The 20,886-nt window shown below is 33.8% G+C and overlaps 1 protein-coding gene across 1 annotated transcript in view; it reads left to right on the top strand.

The window, feature by feature from the left end:
- The window catches only part of LOC114339845 (putative uncharacterized protein DDB_G0282133), a 537,905-nt gene that overhangs the window by 488,807 nt on the left and 28,212 nt on the right, over positions 1 to 20,886 (top strand). The window contains exon 4 of the mRNA XM_028290534.2: positions 3,533 to 3,717. Within this exon, the coding sequence (XP_028146335.2) occupies positions 3,533 to 3,717 (185 nt within the window). The remainder of the gene's footprint in view (positions 1 to 3,532; positions 3,718 to 20,886) is intronic.

Below are 20,886 nucleotides of genomic sequence, written 5' to 3' on the forward strand. Positions count from 1 at the left end.
GATAATGTTGGCAGAACACTTACAGGTCTAAGATCATTTAAACTATTAGGAATTTTAGTTTTAGGTAATGGAATAACATGCGCACGTTTCCAGTTATTAGGAAAAACAGAATGTTTTAAACAAAAGTTGATAATATGCGTGATATACGGAAGAAGATAGGGAATACACAACTGTAATGTTAATATGTTAATACCATCATGTCCAACAGCTTTACTCTTTATCTTATTTATTATATATAAAATGTCAGTTTCAGAGACTGGTTTAAAATTCTTTCGATTTCTTTTTCCGTGTCTATAAAACGTATGGATGCTTCTTTACTTCTCTTCTCCTATTATCTAAAGCTTTTTATCTTACCTGTTGCATGGTGAAGAAATGGTCTCACTTTTTTCTAAATCCGCTTTGTACGTCCTTTAGTTGATGTTCTTTTGATTGCTCTTTTGATTTTTCTTTCTCTTATTATTTCGTATACGAGTAGTTTTGCTCCTGCACATAATAAGGATGTGCATCTATAGTTTTGACGTATATTGTATTTTCCTTATGTGCACTGATTTGACCATTCTCTTTGCAATATTTTTTCTTGCATGTTAGATTGTGGATGTTCTTTTCTTCACTTTTTCTCCTATATATTTTAACATTTATTGACTAACTTCATCCCTCCCGGGAGCTTTCCAAGTCTTTATCTTTCCTATTGTTTCCTCTAATTCTCCTTCCTGTACTGTATAGCTTCTGTTTCCTCAGTGTTGTCCTCTGATTCGCCAATTACGTAGTTTTCTTTTTTTCTTTGCTTTTTCTTGCTCTCCGTAATGTTAGAAATGTTTCGTAGGTGTTTCAGTGTTCAGTGATAAAACAATTTTACATTTTCTTTGCTGTTTCCTTTCATTTTTTTTCTCCAAAGTAGTACCAGCTTTTTCTTCTCTTTTGACTATTTCTTTTTAACTTTTATTCTCTGAATTTTATATATTATTTCATGTTTTTGTCAAGATTTGTCTTTTATATTGATAAATCTACCTGATGAAAAAAATCCAAAATTTTTAGGCGAACAAAGACATCTATAGACAGATGTGGTTGTGTTAATCAAGCAGACGTTTTTTTACATATGTGGTGAAATGAATATTTTTACAGACATCAGAAAATCTATTTTCAACCAGATATTTTAGATTCCGCAAAAGGGCAAATACTGCATTGTGAAGAAATACCGATTCCAACATTCTGCAGTGTGATGAATATGACAAAGAAAGAGATTGGGACGGAATATTATTCCAATATTTTTTATTCGGACCAATACAGGGTGATTGATTAGTAGGGTAAAGCTCAATAGCTCCGCTATAGTAATAGATAGCAATAAAAGTTAATAACAAAAATTTTAGCCACCTTTGAGCTTCACATTACAAAATTAGTTAAAATGTTACAGGGTGTTCGATAACACAGTGGCAGACCTAACTTATGTTTTTTTAAATGGAACACCCTATATTTTATTTTATATTCGAAATCCTGGTAACTTTGTATTTACAAAGTTATAACCAATTTTGTATGAAAATCGTAATAAGTTTAACTCCCTGTATAAATAAAAATAAGCACAACAGCAATGGTTTATTAATGCCATATTTTTTATTTATTGTCAAAATTTTTAAGAATTATTGATATTGCTAATTTTCTTTATATCAAATACAGGGTGAGTCAAAACGCAAGTACATTATTTTCTCAGTAATGTTAAATGGAACACCCTCTATTTTATATCATTATTGAAAAGTAACATTAACGTACTTTAATTTTTATATAACATTCCCTATGCCCAAATTTATTAGTTTTCGAGATATTTTCATTTTTCAGAGCAAATTATTTTAGGTGTTTAAATTTTTTTAAATTTTAAGTAAGCCATGACTGAATTGACAATTCAAGATTACCGATTATCAATCCGGTAATCAATGTAACACTGTAGAAAATAAAGAAATAAAAATAATTTATTAGTAATACATTTTACAAACAAAAACACAACTACTACATGCAACATTTTTGAAACAATTAAAAACTATCTTTTTATGTAAATGCAACAAATAAACAAAGAAAATTAGTAATAAATTTTACAAAAAAACACACAAACACAAAATACAATATTTTGTGAAGACAATTAAACACTACTTTTGTATGTAAATGTAACAATGTAACAAATAAAAAACGAAACATAATTTATCAGTAATACATTTTGCAAAAAAACATGTTTGAAAAAATTAGAAGCTACTTTTAATAAAATATTTTTAATATTTAATTACATAAGGTGTTCAAACACATTATTTATGTACGCCTAAAAACGATCATTGAATGAGCTACTTACTCTACGGAGCATTTGTAAATTAACACATCGAAATACACTTTGTATTCTATTTTTCATCTCATCCCTTGTTGTTGGAGGTATTTTATAAACTTCATTATTAACGTAACCCCAAAAAAATCAGTCCAGTTTATTAAATTCTGGTGATTTGGGTGGCCACGCTACTGGACCATTGAAAAATGAAAATATCTCGAAAACTAATAAATTTAGACAGGGAATGTTATCTAAAAATTAAAGTACGGTAATGGTACTTTTCAATAGTGATATAAAATACAGGGTGTTCCATTTAAAATTACTGAGAAAATAATGTACTTGCGTTTTGACTCACCCTGTATTTGATATAAAGAAAATTAGCAATATCGACCATTCTTAAAAATTTTGACAATACGTTAAAAAATATGGCATTAATAAACCATTGTTGTTTTGCTTATTTTTATTTACACAGGGAGTTGAACTTGTTACGATTTTCATATAAAATTGGTTATAACTTTGTAAATACCCTGTATAACATAACAAACCTTTATATTTTTGTGATGGAGAAGTTAACAGGATTTCCAATTTAAAATAAAATATAGGGTGTTCCATTTAAAAAAACATAAGTTTGGTCTGCCACTGTGTTATCGAACACCCTGTAACATTCTAACTAATTTTGTAATGTGAAGCTCAAAGGTGGCTAAAATTTTTGTTATTAACTTTTATTGCTATCTACTACTATAGCGGAGCTATTGAGCTTTACCCTACTCATCAATCACCCTGTATAAAGAAAATATAAAAAGATAAAACACCCAGTATCTTTGTTATTAACGATTTAAGACTCATTAAGTATGGGATTTTGGAGATCTGTAAGTGTCCCCTTTTCACTGTTACTTTCCCAAAGAAACACCCTGTATATTATACCGATATTAATTTATTAAGAACGTGTTAATAACCCTGCCGCCACCTGTTGAAAATCTACAATACATATATGAATTGTCTGTATAATCAATATAATATAACAAAATGATTAATTCCAAATAACAAACGAAATACCAAATATCAAGCAAAATGAAATAATTAAGAAACCATCCCATAGTATGCGTGTATACTACATAATTACAAATACTTCCTCTAACCTTTCTATGAAACGAAAAATTCATTTCATCCCACATCTGCTTCCACCTACCTCCAACTAAAATTTAATAAAATCATGCGTGTTTTTTTCAGGGGCAGATTCTCCGAGGACCCTCCCAAAGGTTGCTGCGGAATCCTGTCGTGGAAGCCGGGCTCGCTGAGATGGTTCATAGCCCTCATAGCTCTAGTCGCCGTCTGCTGCGTGTTGGTGGGCACAGCTCTGGGCGCCATGAGGCCTTCCGGAAGAGACCATCTCACGGTCTCTCTACTAATGATAGGTGAGTTTAAATTTTATTACGCACCCTTTGTTGGAATATAGATATGCTTTCAAAGGTGTTTCAAAAGGAAATGTAAGGGTCCGGGCCAACGGAGTGTGTTGAGACGCGCTTCATCAGTTTACCAATTTAAACGTTGGCGAAGAGAGATAGAAAATATATAATAGTGAAGAGGAAAGAGAGCACAGTTGACACCCCACATTGCTGTGAAATTAATAATAATTAAGTATTTAAGTGCTTTGTGATAAAATCGGTCGGACCATTATGTCGCCCAAGAATATCAAGGTACCGGCCAGTGTTGATATTAAAAATATTAGTAGGTTGGTTAATTCACACCATGATAAAAATTACAACACAACAATCGTTAGACAACAAAATTACCACGGCACAATTATGCATCATTTACCGACAAACGATGGGACATGGCAAGCCAGTCCGCTCTAGCCATAAACGGTCATAAATAAGGGGCTTGTTCTTTGTCCAAGGATGGTAAATCACAAATTTCTGAGGGAAATAACGCTATTTCACATTGCTTTGATTCCCGTCTTCAGTTTTTATCTTTTTCTGTTACATTTTTCTATATCGCAAAGCGCGCCTCAACACGCTCCGTCGAAATCCTCCATAAGGGTTGTGTTGTGATGTATAAATCATTATGGTAAGGGAGCCCAAGCGGGGATTTTTGCAGTTACTTGAGCGCGTCAGATTATCATATGGTGAGAAACCTGGTACCCTGCAGATGTACCTCTACCATATATTGGTTCTTAACACAGAGAAGTTCTTTAAGGAGGGACCGCAGACGTTCGGATACAATTAGGGTCTCTTTGTAAAGACAATGACGTCGACTTTGCAAAGTAACAAGACACTTACTCAACACACACACTACACATTACACCTGAGTTAGTGATAAGTTATCCAATTACGTGGCTAAAGGTTCTAGTTCTAAACCAAGGCCAGAATCAGAGAAAAAAAAAGTTCTTTAACCCTTAAACGCCCAACCTTTTATAGGTCCCAAGTAAGCCCAAGGGTGGGTAAAAAATGTCCACCTCGAAAATAGCTAATATATTTATTGAGAGTTCTTACAAATGTTAGAAATGGATTAAACTTAAGAATCTTATGCATAGTAAACACAGCATCTTCTAAAATATTAATATAAACGATGTACAAACCTTACAACAAAATTACGATGTTGAAAATGTTTCATGTACATCAAAATTAAAATACCAGTAAAAGCCAGTAATTCAGATTTGTCGATTTTTTCTACATTCTTACTTTACGTCCTCATTAGTGTGGCGAGTAATTATGTCGATTATGTAATTATACGTTAATAATTATGTGCATTAAGTTTTTGCCAACGAAAAATTATGTAGAAACCTTTACCCAAGGGTGGACATTTTGTGCCCGCCCATATTTTAAATTCAAGATATTACTTTTATTTTTAAAAATATCGGTAGAACTAAATTAACATTCGATAAAGGGTCGACTTTTTAACAATAAATAATTTTTGAAAAATTTTGGAAGACGTAATAAATATGTTATAAGGGAATACGCATTTGCTGGACATTTTTTATCCACCCTTGGGCGTTTAAGGGTTAAGGGGGACCCGAAAAAAAATCTATCCTTAAAAATACTCGAAATTGTCAGATTAAGATAAGGTAAGTTAAGTACATGCAAAAGAGTGTATATTTCAAAAATCTGACGATTTGATCCGGGCGGGCGTAAGGAAATGGGTGAGTCCCAAAGTTTCACAAGAAAAAAGCGAATATTTCGCGAAATGAATGGCAGATCAAAAAACTAAAAAATAGGTGCTCAATATTTTTTAAAAATCTATCGAATGATACCAAACACGACTTCCAACGGAGAGGGGTGGGGGGTAATTTTAATATTTTAAATACGAATCCCGCGATATTTCGCAAAATGAACATTAGATCGAAAAACTGTAAAATACACGTATTCAATATTTTTGAAAAATTTATCGAATGGCACCAAACACGACCCCCACGGAGGTGGGGTGGGAGGTTACTTTAAAATCTTAAATAGGAGCCCCCATTTTTTATTGCAGATTTGGATTCCTTACGTAAAAATAAATAACTTTTATCCGAAACATTTTTTCGAATTATGGATAGATGGCGTTATAATCGGAAAAAACGATTGTTGGAAATGAAAAATTTAAAAAATGGCAAGCTCCCACTAAAATGGAAAACTTTACTTAACTTTTTTTGGTTTTAGGACCTACTCTTCACAATCCAAAGATTCTCATAACGTTTGAGTGACTAGACATTTAGCATACTTTGCTCCTCTACTATAGGTTTGTATCGTGGAGCAGTGTCACTTTGACAATGTACAAAACAAGTTACAATTTACAAAATCATTTTTCTTTTATACACTTCTCGCCAAAATTAACGCAGTATTTTAGAAACCCTGGCAAATCAAATATGTAGCTTTAATGTTTCGATCTTTGAGATTAGCTTATTGTTACTTCGGTTATATTGTAACATTTATCGAAAGTATGGTAAAAACGCTGATGTTTTTATAATTTTTTGCAAGCAAATTAAAAACAAGCTAGTGCTTCATTTTAATTCGAATTTAGTTGGGTTGGTGTATGTTGTTCTGGCGTGTTTTTCCTTCGAAATGAACCACCAGCAGTACGAAATCGAGATTTGTCAAAAAGTGACTGTATTAGGGTCGATTTCTCATACCTGCGTTAATCTATGGTTCTGTTGAACCGGGTTCACAGGTGATCTCCGGTTCTGTTTGGAATGCATTTCTCATTGCGCGTTCATGTCAGTGCTCGTTCTACAGCTTTCGAGAAATGCCAATAGATGGCAAAAGGCAAAAAACTGTCGCCATTTTGAACTACCTTTTTTATGCTGTTTTTGAATAAAGTTAAATTTAAGTATTTATAGTCAAATAGTCATTTTAATAATTATAAATAAATATTATAAAAACACAAATAATGTTATGGTTTATCGTTAGGCTTAATATAATAAAATAGGATATATTTATATTATGACAGCGTTTCGTGTTAATACAACGCATGCGTAGTCCATGAAATCATCTGAACTGAGTTCTGAAATCTTTGAACGGCCGAATTCCACCGTTCAAGCATCGTTCAAGTTTAAACTGCCATCGGTTGAACGGGAATTGAGAAAGACGATTTTGACTTTAAACTGACGTTTACTAAAAGTTCAGGTTAAACTGGAGTTGAACTCGATATGAGAAATCGGCCCTTAGAATCTTTACTCTTCGTAAAGAAGGATACCGTCAAATTGAACTCGCTGAACGGTTTAATTTCACTCAGTTAACTATTTAAAGAATCTTAACACGTTATACTGTTACCCAAGGGCGAATATAAGGGGGGGGGCGAGGGGGCCCGGGCCCCTCCCGAAATAAAAATAAATAAATGAAAAATGGTTGATGAAGTTAAAAAATACAAGTTAACACAAAATATTGAAGTGGATGGAGATTGATTGATTTTATGGAGATTGATATATACTGTTTGTTGTGCATGCTGGCTGTTCGGAAGGATTTATCCAAGGAGCATAACTGGTTTATAGAGCCTACACTACTATTTTATAGTGGAGATTATCATTGTCAAATGAATTCCAAAATTTTTGAAAAATATGTAATAGAAAAATTGTTAAGACATTAAACAAGAAAAAGGGGAAAAAGCTCGGACTCGGAAGTAGGTGCTAATTATGGTAACCCCTCACTTACGTCCGTGCATTATTCTCCCCTTCCTTTTTTGGGATCTCCCTAAACGGCAACTTTGCTCAGAGTCGTTCTTAACGGAGCCAGTACATTTTACTTACTACCGCTTTAATTTTAGCGATGTGGCAACGCTGTGCGGAACGTTCTCGGCGCATGCTGTGTTGATTGTTTTCAGAGAAGCGTCAGTTACAAACTGCAATTAAGTGGTGTTGAGTTTGCTTTATTTGTTATTCGTTTGTTGTTATCCGTTGTTATATAGTTCAGCTCATTTCGTTATGAAGAGACAAGCTTCAATTGAAACCTTTTTTACGAAAAGGCTAAACGTAAGTGAACCTAGTGAAGTTAACTGTGCCGTTAGCAATGATGCTGCGTCTTCTGTTGTTGCTACTACGAGCACCGATCCATTTCCAGTAGCAGAGGACCGTAACCAGTTAGGCTTATTACAAGTAAGAGCAAACAAATATGATATTGGACACTATTGTCAAATCAACTCTACTCAAAGCTTAACAAATGAAGAAAAAAATTCACTGTTAGAAAATGTTTGGAAACCTCCGATTGGATATAAATTTCCTACTATTTCTAGTTCAAACCATGCTAGATCTTTTCAAATGAAATGGCTAGAAGAATTTAAGTGGTTAGCATATTCCGAGGAAAAATCTGGGTCATTTTGTAAATACTGCGTAATATTTTCTCACTCCGAAACTGTAGGAAAAGGAGACCACCAAATGTCAGGGGCATTGGTAAATAAGGCTTTCACTAATTTGAAAAAGGCAAAAGAAGTATTTGGTAAACACGAAAAATGTACATATCACAAACGATCAATTTTGGTAGCTCAAAATACAAAATCTGTTGTAACTAAAAAATCGGAGAGTGTTATCAATCAACTAAATGCTCAAAGAATAATAGATATTAAAGAAAACAGGAAAAAGCTTATTCCTATAATAGAAAGTATAAGATTTTGCGGGAGGCAACAAATAGCACTAAGAGGCCACCGTGACAGTGGACGAATAGGCTTAGAAGAGCCAGAAAAAAATGATGGAAATTTCCGATCTTTGCTCAGATACAGGGCTAACAGTGGAGACAATGATCTAAAACTTCAATTATTGAGCAGTGGTGGTAAGAGTATGTACACAAGTTCTTTTATTCAAAATGAACTGATTAGCACGTTTGGTCATTTGATTCAAAGTCAGATTGTCACAAATGTCAGAAAATCTATTTTTTACTCTGTTTTGGCAGACGAAACAACTGACATTAGTCAAGTTGAACAGTTTTCTCTTTGTGTACGGTATGTCGACGACTCATCATATAAAATCAGAGAAGATTTCCTGACTTTTGTTCCAGTGTATGACGTTACTGGGGCAGCATTAGCTAACACAGTTTTGGATACCTTGTCAAGCTTAGGGCTTGACCTGAACAAATTGAGAGGCCAAGGGTACGATGGTGCTTCCACGATGAGAGGGCCCTTCAGAGGGGTGCAAGCGTGCATCAAACAGAAACTGCCTCTAGCGTTGTACACACACTGTTCTTCACATACCCTAAACTTATGTTTATCAGATGCAAGTAACATACCTTCTATAAAAAATTGCATGGGCGTTATTAAAGAAGTCTGCGCATTCTTCCATAAGTCAGCCAAAAGAACTGAAGTATTAAAATTAACCATTACTGAATGTTGTCCTGAACAAAAGAAAAAGAAACTTATTTCTTTATGTGAAACAAGATGGGTGGAGAGGCATGACTCGGTGCTTTTATTTAAGGAACTATTGGAACCCGTCAGTCTTTCCCTTTTGAAAATTGAAGAAGAATCAAGTGACTCAGCGCCTAAGGCACACGCTCTAGGTAGTTCTATCACTCAATTTCAATTTCTTGTAAATACTTTTGTTTTGAGCCATATGCTGTCTAAAACACATAACTTATCTGAGAATCTTCAAAAAAAGAACTTAGATCTCACACAGGCTGTGAAAAATGTTTCGAATGTCTTAGATCTGCTTTCAAAAGAAAGGGAAAATGCCGATAACAACTTTAAAGTCCTGTATAGTCAAATACAGGAGCGGGCTGACAAACTTAAGATTAAAGAGGAGGTTCCTAGAATTTGCCGCCTTCAAACAGCCCGCAACAACGTTCCATACAGTACCCAAGAAGAGTACTATCGCCGAGCTGTTTATTTACCTTACCTAGACGATTTTTGCAATTCGCTGAAGGAACGCTTTGAGTCTCACAAGGAAACAGTTGCATCCTTACAAAACATCCTTCCAGAATTTTGTATCAAAACTGATTTCTGTGCATTGGAACCTGCTTTCAATTCCTATGAAGAGGATTTGTCCCATAAAGAGGTTGTGGAAAGCGAGTTCATGCTGTGGAAAGAAAGGTGGAGCCAAGAGAAGTATGAAAATCTTCCCAAGTCAGCCGTAAGCTCTCTTGAAAAATGTGACCAAGATTTCTTCCCAAACATTTATGTTCTATTAAAACTGCTAGCAGTTCCGCCTGTTTCTGTGGCAACCGTGGAAAGATCGTTCTCAAGTTTAAGAAGGCTAAAAACATACTTGAGAAATAGCACTTCGGAAAATAGGCTTAATGGGCTAGCGTTGCTTTCAATCCACAGAGACTTTGCAATAAGCAATGAAGAAGTTCTTGACAAATTTGCGAGTGTACCAAGAAACCTTGATTTTGTGTTGTAAACTTAAAATATAAAAGTTGTAATAAAGTTGTAAACTTAAAATATTAAATTAAAATAAAAATATACCAATTCTTTAAATTTTTTTTCGTGGGAGTATACCCGAACCCCCTCTGCTTATTCCATACCCCCCCGGATTCCCCGGTTATTGGCCCCCCCCCCAAAATATTTTCCTATATCCGCCGCTGCTGTTACCGGAAGTAACTCGAGAAGACCCGGTCAAGGTCGTAGAAGGGTTACATTTCCTAATCAAGACCGGTTTTTGACACTTCGTACACTGACACAAAGGTTTGTTACCAGTACTTCTGTACAAAATGAATTTTTCGTTTGTAATAACTTTAAAATCATCCAAAATACGACAAGGCAAGTCTTGCCGCAAACGACCTTCGCCTTGGAAGGACACCTACTGGCCCATTATTGACTAGAGAAGGCTAAATATTGCATTTTGCTCGTAAACGTGTTGTTTGGAATAATGACGATTGGGGAAGAATATACAGGGTGTCCCGAAAAGATTGATCATAAATTATACCACAGATTCTGGGGTCAAAAATAGGTTGATTGAACCTCATTTACCTATATACAATAGTGTACACAAAAAAATTACAGCCCTTTGAAGTTACAAAATGAAAATGAATTTTTTTTCATATATCGAAAACTCTTAGAGATTTTTCATTGAAAATGGACATTGTGGCATTCTTATGGCAGCAGAATCTTAAATAAAAATTAAAGTGAAATTTGTGTACCCCATAAAAAATTTATGGGGGTTTTGTTCCCTTAAACCCCCCCAAACTTTTGTGTACGTTCCAATTTAATTAATAGTGTGGCACCATTAGTTAAACATACTCTTTTTAAAACATTTTTGCCTCTTAGGACTTTTTCGATAAGCCAGTGTTTATCGAGATATTTTGAATATTTATCGAATCCACCACATATTTGTATATGGTTAATTACGATTATAGACCTGTTAATAATCTGAAAATGTATTTATAGTTTGCATTTGCATTTTTTTTTTCTTTCACTCTCACCCACTCCGATTTGAGGAGCATACACATACCATTCAACTTCTTCTTATATTAGGCCTCTTGACCTGTTCTTAACCGATTTTGAGCTTCTATTCGTAGCTGTGACTGCCAGATATCTCGCCACCTTTTAAAGGGCCTTCCTATTGGTCTCTTGCCTGTTGAATTTCAATCTCTGGCTATACGAGCTATATTCTCCCGCTGTCCATTCTCGTCACATGCTGATTCCACTCTCGTCTTCTCTGTCTTCCGCACCGTACTATGTCTTGGTATGTTACACCATTCAACAATTACTGTAAATATAAATATACTTGGTATAAAAATAATCACCTACACGTATAAATATAAGAAACCCAACAACAAAAGGAAATCTAATGTGACTACATACGAATTTCACACCGGCCTAATCTAATTCTGATATAGGTGAAGCGACATCCTGAATACGAAAACCGTCCCGCTCCCAAATTTTCTCTTTTTTCTCATAATTACTTATTCCCACAGGTAAAGCGATACGACGGAAAGATAATTGTGACATACGGTATGCATGCAGGTTCTGAATTTTAATTTTTATCTTTATGACACATCTAGGAGACGCTCTCACACGAAAATTATACCCGGTTTTGCCGAAGTTGTTGAAATTTCGGCAGTAAACGCAAACTGGGCATATTAAGATAAACGTTATGCATTGTCCTTGTTGTTTTTTTGCTACCTTCATGACTGAGTTGTTAAAAAGTTAGGTTTTATTGTGTAATAAGCACGTCACCAGCGGACATAATATTTAGAAGAGACGACTTCGTTGATAAAGTTATAATGTAGGAACTTTGAAACGTTTAAAAAAATTTTTCGAGTAAATTAAGTCGAATCAGAAATATAACCGTGCAATATTACTTCAAAATAACATGAAAATACAGAGGAAAATTTAAAAATTTGCCCCAGTTGTTGCAGTTTCGCTACTTTATATAAAATTGTTCAAATATCAACATACTTTTTGCTAGTTTTGTTTCTTCTCGTATAGTTAGTCAATATTTCGCTGACCAAAACTGTTTCGCTGTTTGTTACTACAATGTTGTCAAACAATGCACAATAGTGCAACGGATGTCTTTAGTTGAAATTCGCTTTAGTTGAAATTGCCGATCGCTTGGATAGTTACACACACGCGTCGCGTCATACTCGAAAAACAATTGTTTAACCCACCTCCATTCACACACCAAAAAATCACTTTGTTCCTGGCTTGATGAGAAGACAGTGGTGTCTTTTCCTGAGTGGTAGCAGTCGTTACCTTCCATATCTCACGTGGATATTCAAGGTTTGTGTAAAGTTTTGTTGCTATCGTATATCAAGTATTTACCGTCCACTTGTTAGATACTTTTGTTGCGAATTTATATTGTTCTGCCGAACTATTTCACATTATGTCTTTATTATTTATCTTGATGACACATCTAGGAGACGCTCTCACAGGAAAATTATACCTGGTTTTGCCGAAGTTGTTGAAATTTCCCTCCGGAAAGGAAATAGAATAGAATTTGGAAAGGGTCAACCTTTTACTGTCCCCTGCCGTACGCCTCTGGTAATAGCCAGAAACGTTTATGTATCATACTTTAGTAGGGTGTACAGTACCTACACTTTCTGGCAAGTATGATAAAGATATGTAAAATAGTTTTAAAGTACTGGATACAAATAATAGTTTTTAAATTTTTAAATAAAACACCCTTTAGGTAACTCAATAAAACAAGCTATATTTTATTTATAGCCCGATCAGGGAACACAAAATTTTACGAAAACCTCCAAAAAAATAAAGGAAGGATGAAAATTTGTGAATAGGTAGTTAAAATTGTCTATTATTATATAAGAAAAAGTTAACAATTCTACATCCCCTCCATTTTACAAAAATTGGGAAATACGGGGTGAAAAATATTTTCTCGGAGGTGAAAAAATATACGTTCAAAATAAGTCCGAAATTGTATAAAATGACTAATTCTAAGTAACTTGTTCTATAGAGTTTTTTCACTAAGTTAATACTTTTCGAGTTATTTGCAAGTGAATATTTTCATTTTTAACAAAAAAAAAACATGTTTTTGGACGGTTTTTCGCAGATAACTCAAAAAGTAAGTATTTTAGCGAAAAAAAGATTCTTAGCAAAGATATAGCTTATAAAAAACAAAAAAAAAATGGTGTATGCATGAGGTCTGTAGATCTAGTGGAAGCAGAGTTGTAGCTAATGAAAAGTAGATTCTTCTTCGTCAAATTCCAAATCGAATATTTCAATTTGAAATAACCCAAAAACGGAGCTTTTATCGGGAAAAATTCATTACAACTTTTTTAAAGTGTTTAAAAAAGGTTTATTTTTGTTTTTTAAAAAACTAACATTAAAAGTAAGTGAGTTACGCTCAAAATATTGCTGATCTTTACTTGCTTAATCACAAGTTACTTTACTTATGTATTGTTTATATTATCTATAAGTTTCATTGGTTCAAAGTGCTCATTTTTGAAAAAAATTGGGTTTAAAATAAAACATTTTTTTTAATTTTGAAAAAAAATGGAATTTTTTATGGAATTAACTTAAAAATTATTAGTACTACCAAAAATCTCAAAGAGTAATAAAATGTTCGTTTTGCTTTTCTGAATATTTTTGATTTTTTGTTTTCTTGTTAGACAAAAATTGGTTATGCTATGGCTGTAATTAGTTACTCGTTCAAGCCATTTTAACTACAGATTTTTCAAAAATAAGCACTTTGAACCGATGAAACTTACAGATCATATAAATAATACATAAGCAAAGTAACTTGTCAAGTGGTAATGATAAAAATTATTTGTGATGCTAATTAGGGGGTGATTTTCGCGATTTTTTTTAACAAAAAATAAAAGGGACCAACAATATTTTGAGCCTAACTTACTTTAATGTTAGAAGTTTTTTTTTAAAAACAAAAATAAAAACCTTTTTTTAAAAAAACAAAAATAAAAACCTTTTTTTAAACACTTTAAAAAAGTTGAAATGAATTTTCCCAGAAAAGTGCTCCGTTTTTGGGTTATTTCACATTGAAATATTGGATTTGGAATTTGACGAAGAAGAACCTATTTTTCATTAGCTACAACTCTGCTGCTACTGGGTCTACAGACCTTATGCATTTTTTTAAAAAATTTTATAAGCTCTATTTTTGCTAAGAATATTTTTTCAATAAAATACCTACTTTTTGAGTTATCTCCGAAAAACCGTCCAAAAACATGTTTTTTTTTTGTTAAAAATGAACATATTCACTCGCAAATAACTCCAATCCAAATTTTCGTCGGTTTAAACTAAATGTAGCGAAAAATAACAGATTAAAACATAAATTGCGATAACGCTTAAGTAGATACACATAAAAGTACGTCGCGTCGGAAAAAATGGCGCCAAAGGCGCCGTTGCGACGCTTTCAGCGGACAAATGAACATCGAGTAAAAAGAGAGGACTAAAGAGTTATTTAAAACTTGCTAGCATTTCATACACTTTGTACTAAAAGGAAAAAATACTGTGATTGTGATAGGAATACAGAGAAAGCAATCACTAACTAAATGAGTTGCAGTTTTAAAAAGTGAAGTTATGTGAAAAAAGTTGCATGTAAAATAAATGATTTGCTTTTCTAGGGGCTGCCAGATACACGTTATCGTTTAGATAAAGGTAGATAGATTATTGTTATTTCACTCTTCCTTGCTTACCCTATGTTGGTAAAGTTTCTAGAGTATTTTGTTTTAATGGATATATTTTAGTCTCAGCATCCGTTATAGCTTGCAAATTAGGTTTCAAAAAAGGTTCCAATTGTTTTCAATCTGGTGGGATGTAGAGTAATATTTTTGATGTTATTTTATGTGCTATTAGATTGAAAACTTAGTCTTTCACTAGCAGTTGCCGCTAGGGCATCCCTGCCATTTCGTTCGTTGCAATCCGTGACTGCACGCCGGGGTTTGTTTTGGTTGGAACAGAGAGAACAGCCTATGTGCCTCCTGATAAGAGACTAATAAATTTCGAAACCGGTAGAGGTGCTTGCTGCACTCTCTGATTGAACTAGAATATGATACGGCTGTAGTTTCGTGTTGCAACGAAATTGAAAATGGTTATTTATTTTGATATATTTTTAATTTATTTGAAACACGTGCTGAAGTAATTTAATGGAATAAACAATAGAGATGTACAAAAACGTTAAAAATACCTAGCAAATGTATACCTAGTTTCAAATGCAGTGGCGAGAATTTCTCAGAACACTAATCCCTAACCTAACGAAACAGTGGTGTTTCAAAAAATGACTTATGATTTGCAATAGATCAAATTAAAAAAAAAGGTACAAAATAGAGACAATTTATTAAAGAGTAATATTAGAGATAAAAGACGGACAAATAACAGGTGCATACATTGCTACGCTTTGGAAAGCCTCACACAGATAGCTTCCCCCTTGTTCGAAAATAATAGAATGTTTTCATTTTCTCACTAAGAACACTTTTGAGTGTTATTTTTATTATTTTATCTGTTACTACTTAGCTCAATTTAAAAACAATGAAATTTGTACTTTTCTTCTATTTTGGCACTAATAATTGTATATCTCTCTAAACGAATGTAAAATACTTATATTATCAGTTAAACCGTATTTTTGGTTGTCTTCGACAGTGCTTCAAATATAGGGAGACTCATTATTTGCTGTTAACTTTCTCAGCACACCGAACCGTTTGCATCAAAAGCTTTCATCTCTAATCCAACAAATTCGCAAGTTCGTGAAATATACTGTACTATAGAGGAGCTTTGTAGCTGTCAACGACCCCCTGCCATTTAAAGTCATCCATATTTCCCTACTTACGTTAAAGGGACGCTGCGAGAGAGGGACAACTTTCATAACAGATAAGGAAATCCTAAAGAATTTCAACTTACGACTTTAAATGCGAGTTCTCGATCACACAACTATAAATTTACGTCAGCAGACATCGCGACAGTAAACTATGAAATGAGCTTAAATCGGGGGTTATCTTCTATTTATATAATTGTCAAAATCAAACTTTTCAAAATCGTTTAAAATAATTATATTTTTTCTATTTATATCTTATTTATACATATTTTTATACATTCAAAGGGGGTGTAATGCTAGCTCGCGTCCGCAGGTAATACTGCACGTGCACCCTGGGTAAACTAAAGAGCTAGCACAAGAGGCGCCAGACAATCTTTCCTAAAGATCTCCTGGCAGATATCACAGTTATTTTGGAATAATCATTAAGGATGACTATGACACAGTTATTGAATGGAGTTTCCAAAGAAGAATTTACAAAAGAAATTGGAACCAATGTAAGAGTTTGCCAATTAAATATAGAAGGTATAAGTAGAGCCAAATGTCAAATTCTACACAAACTATTAAAAGATAACGATATTGATCTGGTCGCATTACAAGAAACGCATACAGAAAACGAATTTCAATTGAGTTCAAGAGGAAAAATCCCCGGCTATGATCTACTGGGTGCTACCTACGACAGAGCCTACGGTGTAGCAACTTACGTACGTACAGACATAGAAAATGCAGCCTTGATTTCTACTTCTACCAAGAACAACATCCACGAGGTAACTGTGAAATGTGATCTTTATTTTTATACAAAAACTGTGATAGAGCCATACGCTAAATAAAATAAATTCTATTTATTGCAGATCGCCAGACTAATTAAAAATTGAGTGATAACATTAACATTCCCAGTTATTTGAACTTGTTTGTTTATATTACTTGGCGGTTTTTAACTTAAGAAAGTGGCTACAGGGCATAAGTATTACGCATTTTTCTAACTAGACTAAATACAAGCAAGTTAATGATATAAAAACTCAAGAAATAATGAGATTGGATACAGTTCTAACGGTTCTAACCAAAAGTTTTAAGGACTAAAAAAATATAATGCCACAGTGTGATACAAGATTTCATAATCAGATTTTAAACCATTCAGATTAATAAAGAAGTCCTACTATAAAGCAAATTTCTGTGGAAAGATGGCGAAACCATATATGGCAGTCTTTGTCTATCAGGTCTAACATCGATAAAATGTCCTTCTTTTCTTTGGATTAATACCCAAGGGGCTATTGTATGAGCGAGGGACAGTTATGGTAGCCAGTGATGGTCGACCTCTTCTTTTTCCCCTTCTTATATCTAGAGTTTTAAATGGCGCTTCATCGTCAAGGGTATACTTAAACTGAATTAGCCCAAACTCCTTGGTATATCTTAGCCATTTAATATTAAGCCAAGATATCTTTTCACCTTTTCAGTATCGCTTGTTCGTTTGACTAGTATGTCACGTAAGAGCTTGGAAAATGCCAGAAACTCTTCTTGTCTAATATCAACCACTGTAAATTTGGATTTGCCCCTAAGCGATCGTACAAACTGAAACCAGTCCCGTGGTACCATTATTTTAAAATCATTTGAAATTTGGTTTTTACACCTTTCAATTCGTGCGTGGTCACTATCACACTCGAGGCGTGTACCTGGCAAAAGAAATTTCTGATCAATTATTTCGAGAGTTGGTTTCTTCTGAATGGCATACAGTAACATAACCGCCATATTAATGTAGCGGTTTTGTCCTCTGCACGTGTCCGAATATGTTGTTACGTGCTGAACGGTCTCTGATAAACTCATTACTTTACTGTAGAGGCATGCGGCAATTTGATCAGAACCTCTGCCTCCAATGACTTCATACCACATAAAGCAAACAGACAATTCAGTGGAAGAACAATCACGTATAGTAAGATTATACACAGATAATAAACGCTTATAGTAGACTATGTTAGTTGATAAATAGAGAGCTGGTAGGACTTGTTGTAAATCGAAAACCAGTACTCTTTTCGTTTCATCATTTTTAGCTATTTCTTTTGTCTTTTCGTTTGCTTTCAAAGGCTTTATTAGCTTCGTTAATGTGGTCGTCCCGTTGTTCATTAATTTTTGCTCTAGCTGCCTCAGTACTAGCATTCTTTTTTAGTGTTTGATATTCGTCACATTTGCGACATTTATCGATGTAGGGCTGTTTAAATTTATACCCCGTACTATTAAATACGTCACGAAAAACATCATAACTAGCAGATTTCTTTAACCCTTTTTTTAATATATCTTCTTGATATTCTTTATGCATTTGAGGGATGGTTAGGTGGCTCGGTAGAAATATTTGATTAGGATTATCTCGCCTTGCATAATGACTTTCATGTCTTGGATATTGATCTATAAAAACAATTTGGTAGATGACAAAATTAAATAAATCAACACGTTGCTTTGAAACTCATCGCGCATTCCACATATAAAGAGGAGGGCAAAACGAAATATGTTTGCATATATGCAATTGCCATCTTTAACAAATAATAATGTTTGGTTTATGAAAAGGAGTAAATACAATTTATGCATTTATATTTAGTTTTGCCAACTTTCAATTAAACGCATATCAACGTGAATAGTGGTGTTACTTTATAATATATCTGCATATAGTATATTGCCACCTCCTCAAGTACCTTACTCTAAAGGTGTTATATGGAGACAAGAATAGGTATAAGATATTATATGGTATTGCCATCTTAAGATGTCACTGTTTTGAATTTATTTGCTTTTGACACCATTAATAACACAATACCTAAACATCTGCAGCATACTTTATTTTGCCATCTTCTAGATCTCATCACTACGAATATGTGGGTATAAAAATCTCAAAATGTAAAAATTTTGACATATTATATGCTTTTGCCATCTTTCCACAGATTTATACCCAGCAAAAAAATTTTGTATCATATTGTCATTTTGGGTTTCCCCCTCGGTACTTAACCTTCCCCTGCAATGACACAATTAGTGACAGACTTGTACAAGCCGTAGCACTTCAGCGACAATCCATTTACATTTTTTGGCTAACCCAAATGCATCCATCCGCTCCCCTGTAGCTGTCAACGACCCCTGCCATTCAAATTCATCCATATTTCCCTAATTACTTAAAGGGACGCTGCGACGACGAGAGAGGGACAACTTTCATTTGCCGCGGAAAATCCGGACTAATTTCGCGGCATATCATGCACCATTATGATTCCCCTGATAAAGCGTTGTTGACTAAATTCGTATCTGTAGTCATGGAGACCACATCCCTGCAATCTACTACTTTAATAATGTGATAATTAAGTTCAGCCCCCGAGGGTCACCTGTTTCCTCACTATATATTTCTGACGAACGTCTACGATGTCCAGTGGCGTCCGTTCAGACAAACGCGAAGTGCATTTGAACGATTTTAAAATTCAGGAATAGCAAAAAATAGTCAGTTGTGCAGAGATAGAAAGATTAGATAAATAACATGACAGCTTTAACATTTACAGAAAAATTTAAGAAACAGCTGGCATTTACAAAAAAAAAATGGGTATTGAAAACATAATGGACAAAAACAACAAAATAATAATTGCAAGTGCAGAGAAAATAAATAGATGGAAAGAATATATAAAAGAGCTATTTGAAGACGACGAAAGAATGGAGACAATAGAACCATAGGAATAAATGGACCTACAATTACAATTCAGTGGGGGAAATTGAAAAAGCTCTAAAACGTATAAAAAATGATAAAACTATGAGACCGGATGAAATATCTACAGAAATTTTAAGATTAATAACAGAGAACCACATGGATATACTAATAGAATTACTCAACGAAGTTTACTATACTCTCTATTTCTTGCAATGTGTATCAGTGATTGTATGTTGTTAGTCCCTGTCCATAGCGTTATTTTTCGGAGACAGGAAATTTTCTGGCGTCCTATTCCTCTCTTGCCTTCAATATTACCCTCGATTATACTGCCCTGTTAAGGTAAAAGGCAGTAAGTGACATTTTTGTCAAAAATGAGATATTAATGTATCCTACCTAAGTAGTAACTGCTCTTAATTTTACAAAGGGTTTGGTGTTTGATGCACATTTATAGTCAACTTATACCAGAACTAGAATGGCAAAAAGCAGTAACTAACAAAGTAGCTCTCAATGTGATGGCAACAGGCAGTATCCAACATAATAAGTAACTAATTACTGCTGTTTGCCTACAAAGAGATCTGGAACATAATTTTTAATGTGAATTTAATGGCAGCTATTTTTCTTCACATTTGTATACAAAGTATGTATTATATAATGACATAAGGCAGTATCTTCTCAGATACTGTCATTTGCTTAAACATCACCTGATTTAACATCCGTTAAAATAAACACATAACAGAAAATTAACTAGAAATTCCGAGTAAATTACGATATAATTGTAGAGGTGTGAGGTGTCCCTACACAAAAGAAACAAGATATAATTTCGCAACTGTGCCCTCTCATACCTGAAAACAGACGGCATTTTTGGCTTTGATTAAAAGAAGATGACGTAGAAGACTTAATGAATTTCGAATAGTTTTTTCTATATTATGTAATTAATTAAGACTTTTTTCTTTTTCTAATGTGAATTACATTTGATTACACTACCGCTTCATTCTGCATTTTTGTTTTATTTTTAAAACCGATATTTACATAAAGCTGGCAATTCTACATTTCTGCTTAAGAAAACAACTTCATTATTAGGGCAAACAGCAGTAACTGTTGAATTTTCAGCCAAAAAACAAGTAACACAATTGTTTGATTTGTCAAAAATTAATACATATTTTTTAATGCTTTTTAACGTTTTTCTGCTTAAAATTAAAGAAATAATAAATTGTGTGAAAGAAAAAATCTTAAATTACAAATAACTCAAAACCATTATTTTGGCACTTACTGCTTTTTACCTTATCACGGCAGTATAAGTTG

Source organism: Diabrotica virgifera, chromosome 7 (genome assembly GCF_917563875.1).
Source record: "Diabrotica virgifera virgifera chromosome 7, PGI_DIABVI_V3a".
Lineage (NCBI taxonomy): Eukaryota > Metazoa > Arthropoda > Insecta > Coleoptera > Chrysomelidae > Diabrotica > Diabrotica virgifera.